We start from the raw sequence: 11,283 nt of genomic DNA, 5'->3' as shown, positions 1-11,283 counted from the left end.
CATCCTCGCAAGTGCTCGGTTGTGAAGATACTCATGCCTGCTCTCGTTGCTTGGCCTAGGTGATGTGACGTAGCTGACGTCATAAAGCGAAGCGTGCAGGCTTTAGTTTTTAGAACGTGTTGGACAGGTGCGAAGTTCTCCCTCACTCTCAAAACCCTCGCAAGCTGCAGGCGGCGACGATAGCAGTGCTACCGTACGGGAGCGAGTCCGCTCTGGTCACACGCGCGATGGGCTCTGTAAGCGTCTGACGTTCTACATCTCCAAGGAAATGTGCTATCCGGTTGCAGTGTGCTTAGTCGTCTGGCGAGTCATAAAGTAACATCAGTTTCGCAAACGTATTTTGAAATGGCCCTGGGCCCGGGCTGCAACATGAACCGTTGAGGGGAAATAAGGTGCTGTAATTGGATCAAGTTGGTGCCGGAAAGAAGCTGCGTCAGTCATAATGTCTTTCAGTGCATAGATTAGCCGTATCGCTTTGTGCCCTCTGCATTCTAGAAACATCTGCCACTCTCGATTCCAAAATATTTCCCGAGTTAAAACTGCCGCATGAAAAATACGTAAGACGCCATTGAGTTTCGATGAGTTCAAATATATTTTAATTTAAATCAGTCTTGGGAAAGATTGGTCACAAAACGAAGCGCTACATCTCAGCGCTTGCGATTAAAGAAATGAAGAAGATAACAAGAAGAGATAAGAGGGTGCGAAAAAGATGCGTAAATTAAGAGTCGCCTTCGCATGTTCTTATGGGTTGGACGCCAGTCGTGACAGCGAGCACACGCGCTACTTGTTCAGCGAGTCCGCGGTCGGGAGTTGGCAGCTCCACGGTGACCAGCCGTCCCCAGACGGCTGAAACTCGTCGCGTGCCTCTCGGTCGGACCTCGGAAGTTCGCAGGAGATTGCTCGGCGTCTTTCTTCGACTGGAGACTCTTGATTCCTCGAAGAAAAATTCTCGGTGTACGTCCTCGACCGGTATTTCATCCTGGCAAGCGCTTCCTTGAGACTATCATCAGGACAGCTGCCCAGTCTCGGCTTGATCGGGGACCAGATGGACTTCGGACGGTGCAGGTCCCTCCTCGGCGACCAGATAAAGCGGTCTTCGGGCCTCGTGGTTTCCGGCAGAACCGAGAACCAAGCGTCCTCCTCTGGCATCTGTGGTTCGGCCGCGCTTTCCGTCGAAGAGTCAGACGTCGGGTATTCTATGGCCAGCTGATCGATGAGCGGAAGGAGGTCCTCGATATCGTCTTCTGGAACCGTGGACGCGGACCAAGACGCAGAAGAGTGGCGGCGCGCAAAGTTCTGCAGCGTTCGTGTCCTGTTATTTGCCAGCTCTTGACCGCTTCCGCTGGACACGAATCCTTCCTTGACACTGGTTTTCTGGAGCTCCTCTTCACCGCATATTTCGCACGGGGTACTTTCTGCGATCAGGAGCCCCCTGCCTGGCTGCTTACTTTCATTACCTATCCAGCGGCCGTGGGAGTCATAAAGCCTGCCCTCTGGGGGTCGGCGTGTGTAGCACGAGCTTTTGGACCTCCGCCTGCTGTTGGGTGGACCGTACCGGTCTGTCCAGAAGCTCTGAGACGGAAATGGCGGCACCACGTTGATGGGCGGGTACGACGGTGACATATTGGGTGAGGGAGGCGGTGGCAACGGGGGGTACGGAAAATACTGCGGGGAGGATGGAAACGATTGCGGTATAAAGGCTGTATCGTACCTTGGGTATGACAGTTCTTCGTTCGAAGCATACATTGGGAACATTGGTGAAATCGGGTGAGTATCATACGGAGAAGAGAACGGGATGGGGCAGCTTTCTGGCTGTGATCCCGAGTACGAAAATGGAGGCCTTGGGCTAGTGTCAGAGCAATGGTAGTCAGGGCGACCACTTGGTGCGTGTCGAATCTTGCCTTTGCATCGCGGGTCTCGAAAGGGTCCAGGTGCCTCCTGTGAGTGTTCATAAACGACGTCATGCGTCGCCGATGGGGCTGTGGTTGAAGCGTCGGCGGACGAACAAGCCCCCTGCTTGCTGGGTCTGGTGAGGATGGTGTATTCTGCAACGTCATCCTCAGTCTTGTTCCTCCTTACTTGACTTCGAAGTGCAACCACATCTTCCGTAGTGTCGTCGGTGTCCACTGCAGTGGCGGCCGAGGCGACGGGCCTGCTCTTGACATGGCCGATTTTTTCGACGACTTTGTCACCGCTGACGTCAGCGCGTTCGTTGCAGTCGCTCCCGTCAGACGGGACTTGCTTGCCCGCGGAACGGTCACCAGCGTTGCCACCGCCGCGTCGTCTCTGCGCCCTCTTTAAAAGCGAGTTAAAAGCGCCAGACTTGTCAGCCTTCTGTAGAAAACTGGTGGCTGCTGCAGAAGCCCGACCGAACTTGCCGTCGCCGCCGGAGCTGCCGCCGCCACCGCCTCCACGTCGCGGAGCACTTGCTCGCGACTTGGAGCTGGTCTTCGGAATACTTGGTCGCGAAGACCTGGGTCTCGCGCCGACCCCCGCGGAAGCTGACTTGAGCAGCGCAGTCGCCCTGTCAGCATCGTCCTTGGCGTCATGAGGCTCACCGGTCTTCCGGTCAGACTTGCTCATGGCTATAAAACGGGGCCGCTTGCGTGGGTCGAGACTTGGTGCGGAGCTCCTCAAGAACTCGGGGTCTTTCAGGAAGCGTAGGCAACGCCTCCCGCTCGGCGAAGACCACTGCCGCAGTTTGAAGGAAACGGGGTTCGGAGCCGCGGAACGGCGAGAAGCTAACGTCGACGCACAAACAAACAAAATTAAATCATATCTTTAGATTAGTCGAGCGCTGGGCAGACGCGTATCACTATTTAGAATCTGAATTGTATTGCGACGGCGACGAGACGGTACGAAAGATGTTCGTGGGCGGTGAGAAAGCATATTTTCTTTCTCTTTTTCGCCGGGAAGAACCGGGCACGGGCTCAAGGTCGCTGCTGCGTTGGGCCGCTGGGCAAAGAGCATCCTTTTTTTGTTTTCGTCGCCTGATAAAAAAAAAAAAAAAAGAACTAGCAGAACAAAAAAAAAAAAAAAAACTTGCTGAGGTGATATCAAGGAGTGACAATGACACGTACGTCTTCATTACTTTATTTATTTAGCTAGCGAAAATTTTAACTATTAATTTAACGCGCCTCACTGGAGAGACCATCTAGGCTTTTCTTTCTTCTTCACACGCTTATTATATCCGGAAGTCAGTATATAATTTAGTCGGCGTGGAGTTCGTTGTCGGCTGCGTCATCGCCTAAGATCACCTCGTAGTCGTCCAAATCGGTGTCATCATCGAATACAGCCTTTTGGGAATCGCCGAGGCCGTTCCCGACGTCCCAGTCCTCTTGCCAGTCGACTTCCACGAGCTCCTCGAGCTCCTTCTTGGAGACGACTAGCTTGGATGTTTTGACCGCGTCATCCTGAGGCCCCGGCAGCTCCCCAAAGTCCATCGGCGGCAGGAGGTAGACACCGAGGAAGTGATTGACCGTACTCAGCACCCTGCGGCGTATCCTCGCGAAGACCACCCAGCTCATGACGACCAGGAGTGAAAGAGCGTTCAGACCGACCAGGATCTGAGCAGGACTGCTTCCCGGCGAGAAGAGCGGCTTGGTCCGCAGCGCGTCGTTAGGATGCGTCGCCGGTTGAAGAAGGCTCTCGCTGCGTTGGTAGAGCGAGCTCCTGTAAGCCCCCACGGTGTCCATCGCTCTTGCTGTGCTGGCGCTCCGCGATGGGCTCTTAGGTTGAGCGACGGCGCGGGCTTCGATGGAGCTCGCATGCGAGGCGCTGACCGGCGTGGAGTCCAGCACAGCAGGCCGTTGGAACTGTTCGGGCCCGGCGCGGGTGGTTCTTTGGATGGTGGTAACCGCTGCCTTGCGCGCGCGATCGCGTGCTAAGGCGCTCTTGTCTTCTTCGTTCTTTTTTCAGTGTCAGGCATTTGGCATGTGTCTACCAAGTTGAAGGGACACTGAACCAAACATTTTGGTGCCCATTATGAATGGCGCACGTTCTTTACACGAGCCAGCAGCCGCCGGTGTGCGCGAGCACACGCGAGCAAATTGACGTCATAGTCCTCCATTCACGATCACAGTGAAATGTATAGACGCTTTGCAGCAGCTGTGCATGGCCGCCGCCATAACTGACCTTCAGTTTTTGTTTCCTCTTATTTCGTTTATTTCACTTCATCATTACCATAGCAGGCCAGGTTATTGCCATATTAGACTCAACTGTGTCCTTTTCTAAAGCATCGGCCTTTGTAGAGGATCGTTAAGTACCGTTTCAGTTGCTCGGCATCTCGGTAAGACAAGAGAAGGTCAGCAATGGCGGCTGTAATTTGGCGCGTGTGTAAAGCGTCTATAGGCCCCGGGCAGAAGGAGAATGAAGACAGGCTTTTCATCTCCACGAGTGAAAGCTCCGTGCTTGTTAGACCAATCAATCGCCTACCCTTTACACCAGACCCTGCTGTGGAGAACTCCTTTTCAATCTGGCAACACTGCGTTGCGTGACGGTGTATTTCTCGAACACGATTTATATTCATTGTCGCAATTTAATCGTACGGGCTATCGCTAAACACCGAAAACTGACAACACCGCACCATCCTATCCAAGACCTTTGGGGCCGCAGCGTGAACTGGAGATTTCATTCCGGAAAAAGAGACTATAAACAAGTCTCGTGCTCCAGCGACGTCAGCGAAATCATACACGGTGTCAGCGATGTAATGGGAAACGATTCCATTGTTCGGACAACTTTCCCGGTCACATCCGTTACCGATGCAAACGCGACAGTCAGAGATTCTGGTCGCAACCAAATCGTACGTCTCACGAGATCCCCTCCTTATCCTTACGAGCCAGAAAACAAATTAATTATTCAATTCACCGAGTGACTGTGCGTATCCACGGACAATAAAAAAACACGACATGGAATTCATCGTGTTGATGGCTGCAATGTACGTCCTATTCTTCAAACACGGTGAGTTCTAAACGTTCCTCGGATACTTTGAACTCGTTCGTCTGTACTTCCTTTCAAATCTCTTAGAAGGAATAATAAGCCGTAAAGTTGGCACTATTCGATTTTTTTTGGCGGTTTACTTCATGCAGTTTAATAAAAACGTGGCAGAAACTTTCCGCGAAATATTTGATGTATTTATGGTAACTAATTGTTAACGTAACTGTCTGCTACATTTCGGGACCCATTTAAGAGTTGGTCATTCAAATCGCCCCTAATTTCTCAGTCTGAAAATCTGTGGTTAAAGAAACTTTATTTATACTTAATATAAAACAGATCACGCTTTCTTTTTTTTGTTTTTTTTTTGTTTCGAGTCTAAAAGCGCCGTATGAAAATGCCCTATACTAAAATTATCACACATGCGCGTTAAACAGCTATGCCACATCCATGATTATATATCAAACTTCTTAAAATAAGTAAATTCAAATAATATAAAGGTGAGCACCAAGATGTCCATCGCCTAGATGAGTGTGGGCGCGTTTCGCACGAGTTGATAATGAATAACGTTTTCTTTATTTATTTTACAAAATCTCTTCGAGGGGGGAGACATTTTTGCAGGGGTTGAAGGACTGTTTCTCCTAACAATCTTCGTCCAAGGTGGATGGTAAATTCATTCTGGTTAAAAAGCACACAAAAGACGAGAACAAAGTAGGGAACACCGCGTCTCCAGCGCGTTGCTCGCCCTCCCGCGGCGGAAACAGCAAGTGCTACAGTGAGGGCATGTCCTCCGATATCGAACGGTGAGGGTCCCTCAGTACCCCTGCTCAGCAGCGGGCACGGCGGAACTGCTCGTCATCATAGCTCGCGCGATAAGTCATTTCCGAATTAACCGATCTCACTAAGCGCTGGGCGCATGCGTAAAGCCGCCATAACTTAGTTCACAGGAGGCAGACGGCCGTGCATGCGAGAGCTCGTGCCTTCTCGTGCTCTACACGCGCAGAGCTCCAGCGAGGTTGTCGCACGTGCAAAAAGACTAAAATTCCCTCGATGCATTGCGGCAGTGGTGGCGCAGTCAAACTGGCTGGTGAGATCGGTCTATTCACTGTCCCCATGTAGTGCTGCAGCCGGTATGGGATTGTACCTTATTAGGGAGTTTTTGTAGATGGTTTTCGCCTTCGCGCTACGCTCTCTGCAACCTTCTACAATTACCGGAACTCTACAGTCAAGGCCATGGGCGCGCAGGCGCAGTATCGGCTTCTTCAGAGAGCTTAGCGGAGGGGGAAACACCGTTCTACGAAAACCGGTGCAACGGCGGCCGATAGATGGCGTAAGTAGTGGGGGTGCGCTCGTGTCCCGAAATCTTGGGGTTGAGAGTTTTAGTATTGAGTATAGAAGCAAACGGCAAGCGCTGTGCGTTTTCGTTACAGTTTCGTGCTCCACGCTGCGCATGCGCGTCGTCTAGAAGACTGTAACTTTGGGCTCCACGCACGCGCAATGTGGAACACGCTACGCTAACGAAAACACGCAGTGCTTGTGTTCGCTCGTACAGACTAAAACCTGATACTGTTTCACGGGTTTCCAACGCCAACGAAACGTGCTGCAGTGAGCAGACGTGCAAGCGGGTAGGCATTCCTTCGAACTGGAAAGGCTGAGATTGGCAAAAGGAAGGCGCGTAAAATTTATAGAAAATAAATGTTCTAAAATGATTTGTAATGAAAAAAAAAAGAACAAGATACGTTTCCTTAAGAGAGGGGCGGGGGGCATTTCGTCCGGAAGGAATGGCGGCGGCTTGAGAAGTTTTGCCGATTGTCAGAAGTCGCGATATTGATAGAGCCACACGCATTACCCTCAGTGAATGTACTTTTCCATAGATTTATCAGATTAGCTGAAATGCATTAACTGATTTTAGACTACTTTTTTATAACGTGTTAATTAAAAATTCGGCAATTGGTACCAGTGATGATGGTTTGCACACTTTTGATTGCCGTACTTTTCCGCGCGTTAGAAATTAAATCAAAAGCAACAAATTATACTAGATCTTGGAAAACTACGTATTAAAATATCTTAATTATATTAATAGTAATAATAATACAGATTGCTGCAATGTACACCACCATAAACGCAAGATCACAAAAATACGCCATTGAACCATTACAGTTTCTGCAGAAGGGCCTAATTTTGTTTTCCTTTTAGTATATGATAAACTCTGACATTGTTATCAAGATAGACATAAACACTAGACCTAATATGAAGTTCCATGCGTCACGTGTTGCTTTAAAAACACACACACACACCAAACACACACACACACTTCTGCTGTCTGATTTAGAGGAAGGGACAAGGGGCGGACAACAGCGACAAACGACAACTTCCATAATCTGCTGTCTGACTCGTATTCCGTCTTTGGGTTCCTGTAGTGAGAACAGCGTTTTTTTTAATGGATACGTTTTGTGAACCTATTCTAAACTCGTCAGCCGTGGCGATATTTTGTAAAATTTGGATTGATTCTGCTATTCTTGTGCTTGGGAATAATGTCTAAGCAAATAATCATCGAAATACCCCAAAACCCATGAAAAGGCCAGCAGTTCATTCTTTCACACGGCAATTATCTGAGCGAGGTATGGCAGCAAGAACACACAAATATCAGCACAGATTTTTTTTAACAAATACGATATTCTATGTTACATCTAAGGCGTATGAAGGGCCCTCTCTTTAAAGGGACACCGAACTCTCCAAAATAATTTGAAGTGCCGGGATCGGACACGTATGTCATAAAATAAGGTTTCCACGAACAACTCCTATGGCTCAATAAATACGCTGTGAGATACTTCTTGAGTTATGAAAGAATCCGAAATTAACACCAATACCGCGAAATTAAATCCAAAATGGAGGTTAGTTTCGGTTTCGTTCCAAAATTAAAGCGTGTCTTCTTGCGTAAATATTATGCTAAACACCGTTTTTGTTTTCAGGGTAAAAAGGTGACCTGCGCTCACAACACGTTAGCTTCCTTGTATAAGCAGGGATAATTTGAGTCGCTCAGTGAAGCCAGCACACTAGACAGGCTCAGCAACTGGCATGCCGGTGCGCATCTCCGATCCTCACCGAAACCGCCATTTTGAAAAAAAAAACAAGAAAAAAAACGAGTGGCGTCATTTCTGCGTCTTTTTTCGCTTACCTCGTCCTCAGCCACCTGGCAGGCATATCCGGTATAGGCCACGAAAAAATAATAAAAGATTTCAACCTGCAAATACTAATATATATATATATATATATATATATATATGGGTGGTTTCATCTCAAATCGTGCAGGCAAAAAGGGTCGAATTTTTAATTTCAATGAAAAAAATATATGTTATGGCGCCGTTTCTAAAAACGCAGTCGCCATAAACCGCAAGTTCGTTGGATTTTTTGTTCTCGACTTATGAATATTTAAAGAGGCCGCGGCGAAAAGCAGTGTTTTTCACACCCGTCGTAGGTCGGATGTTTCGCTTGATCTCCCGCTGTGGATTTTCAGTCCACATTATATTATCTTTTTTCAAGCACTCTGTGGACACATTTAAAAGGCTCCAATACCATAAAAAAATTTTAGCCGTTTTGCTTTTTTTCTGTAAAAATGTCAAAAACGCCCCCTCGGTCAATTGTTGACGAACTTTGACAATTAATTACTCGCGATCTACTTGGGTTACATTGATACTTTTTCTGTCGATGGAGAGCCCAAAACACGCTCTTTATATGCATTATAAAATGACTTGGCTGTATAAAATATTCTTTGCGGTAAGTTTACGTTAATGTTATGTGAAAATCAAAAAGTACCATTTTTGAAATTCATTTTCTCAAAAAACCCATTCTTTATTTTTTTTTTATTTTTTGTTCAAATGTAGATGTGCTAGTTTTCTACGCGAAAATCAAGTCGAGAAAGTGTATATTTTGTTTGTATGTTTTATATTTAAGCATCAATATCGTACAAAAACGTGTTTTTACGGCTCGAAATTGACTTGCGAATTGCGCGTCTTCACAAGCTTGGAAATGGTTTTTTTCTTTTGTTCGACGTTCCCACATAAAAATGAAATACAGTATTTCCACCCTCTTATATTTATTGATTATTTAAATTTTATTATAGGCGGCAAGCTACATCGGAGGAGTTCCAAAAAGAGAAAGCAACACTTCTTAACAGACCAGCAGGTGTCGTAAACTTTTAACGTGTAGGAGTCGGCAGACGTCGTCGTATTGATTCGGGGCCCTCATTGGCCTGCATGAACGTCCTGCCCTTTCGGAGCCAGCAGATGACCACGACCTTTCGCGCTCGTTGTGTTAAATAGGACGGCCCGTGACAGTAAAGCGAGCAGCGCACCCTGTGTCACGAGGAGTGAAATGGTACGATTGTGTCGTTGACGCGGCGAACAGTGAGAGCCACCCAGGAGGAGTCAGTCAGAGTATTGCACAAGGGAAAGCAAAGGAATCGTTGCCTGAAAGGATGAGGACACCACGGCCTTACAATATCGACGGTCAACAACTGTTCTGCCAGCCAAAGCAACGCCGCGTGCGCGCTAAAACCGGCGGCACGGGACAGAAATCCCGCAGACGCACACACGAAGATGGGCCGGTTTCGTTAGGGATGTGGGGAAATTTGAAACCAGCCATCCGTGCATGCGTGAAACGATACCACCTGTTTGCCCTAGCTTCGAGCGCCTTGAAACGGCCGTGCTCTCTCTCTCTCTCTCCGGGGAGATCCGATAGCACCGAAGGGTTATCTATTAAACTTGAGGAAGAAAACGAGAAGGGGCTGTTTAAGTTTAATTATCCCCACCAACCCGCTCGTTCTGTCCTTATAAAGGGTTATCTCTTTTGGAAACAGCAAAGCCCGGTGTTGGTAACGTGCCAGAAAACGTTGGTAACGCCCCCGTGCCAGAAAAAGCACCAGACCAATTATGTAACCTGCTGCAAAGAGTGCGTGTATTCGGTTCCCATGTCCTGCGGTGCTAAATACATCGGACAGACGGGCCGATGCCTAAACGATCGGGTGAGGGAACATGCAAACGAGATCAAGAAGGCCGCCTCCGACACTTCGGAGATTTGTTACCACCCGATTGCCAAACACACCTCTGAGTGCAGCGAACCCTGTTCGGCCGACCTTCCCTCGACCACCAGGATTGGAGGTCACGCCTCAAGATACGGACGAGAGATCATGGAGGCCTTCGCTATGCACTACAGTCACAGCAACTTCGGATCCCCGTCCATAGGCTTATCCAGGAGGGAGATAAACTTCCTGGGGCCAGAGCTGACGTCCCTCGTTTCAGCGGCTCCGAGCGATTAGATGTCTACCCCACGGGATCGTCCCTCATTTCCCTGGCTCTACACTCTCTCCCATCGCTTTCCCACTTTCCAGTGTAGCGCCTTTCACCCTCCCCTCCTTCACCTATATATGCAAACTTCGGGTCAATAAATGTTGTTGCTAGTTGGAAGTCTTCGTTGTCCGTCCCCCCTTTCTATGTATCTTCCTCATGTCTCATAAATATACTTGTGTTTGTATTCTGCCCGGAGACTAGTTGGGTCGAAGTCAGCCTCCTTGTCAACTATAACCGTTTGTGAAGAGTGGGCTTCTCCCGAGATGAAAAGTTAGCGCCGGCTGACGTGTTCTTTTGAAAAAGGGAAGGGGAAAGAGAAAGTTTGAGTAACTGCAGAAACTACATCGAAAGCTCCTCTCCCGATATGAAGCTTGAGGCATAGTCTCGGTTACCTTCTCGCGCATCGCTGCTCGAATCTATTCTTCATTTTGTTTCGCACAGCCACTGTTCCGCACAGCCGTCGTGGATGTGCGTATTAGAGGGAGGAACAGATTCGAGCATCATCTGGACGCCGTCATCCTGCCAGACTTCAGTGTCGTGGGATCGACTCGTGTGTGTTTCTTCGCCCCGCTGAATTTTGTTTCTCGGGTGCGGTTTTTTCCGAACGTTCTTTTTTTTTCAATGTTTTCTTACTAACTGTTTGTTAGCACTGTTCAGTTGTTGGGTTTATTTCGTCATGGCGTAGCGGCCTGGCGGTGATGTAGAGAGCGTGTTCGCACGCATTTGGTTGCGTCCCGTTTAGCGAATGCCCGGAGGAGTTGGTTTTTGTTCTTGCCATGTGCGGCTGAGTTTTCCCGTCTTTATTAAATTATTGATTTTTTTTTTGTTTTACCTTTACGTGCCGTCGACTTCTTTGTCTGACTCTCCACCAGGCGTAGACCTATCGCCTTGCCACCGCTCGAACCTAAATACTTTATTTTTTTTAACGCAATTTTCGTTAAGATCGGAGTTGGTCAATTTAATTCCTATTTATTTATTTTTATTTCCTACCCCTCTCCATGAC

General features: G+C 48.2%; 1 protein-coding gene across 1 annotated transcript in view; it reads left to right on the top strand.

Annotated features, from left to right (window-relative positions):
* The first annotated feature begins 4,907 nt into the window (after positions 1 to 4,907).
* Positions 4,908 to 11,283, top strand: part of LOC121047309 — a 58,231-nt gene continuing 51,855 nt past the window's right edge. The window contains exon 1 of the mRNA XM_040502441.1: positions 4,908 to 4,959. Coding sequence (XP_040358375.1) covers positions 4,908 to 4,959 — 52 coding nt within the window. The remainder of the gene's footprint in view (positions 4,960 to 11,283) is intronic.

This window comes from Ixodes scapularis, unplaced genomic scaffold (assembly GCF_016920785.2).
Source record: "Ixodes scapularis isolate PalLabHiFi unplaced genomic scaffold, ASM1692078v2 PGA_scaffold13__105_contigs__length_92229423, whole genome shotgun sequence".
NCBI lineage: Eukaryota > Metazoa > Arthropoda > Arachnida > Ixodida > Ixodidae > Ixodes > Ixodes scapularis.
The sequence above is the reverse complement of the archived record's forward strand: the minus strand, read 5'-3'. Positions and strand labels throughout refer to the sequence as shown.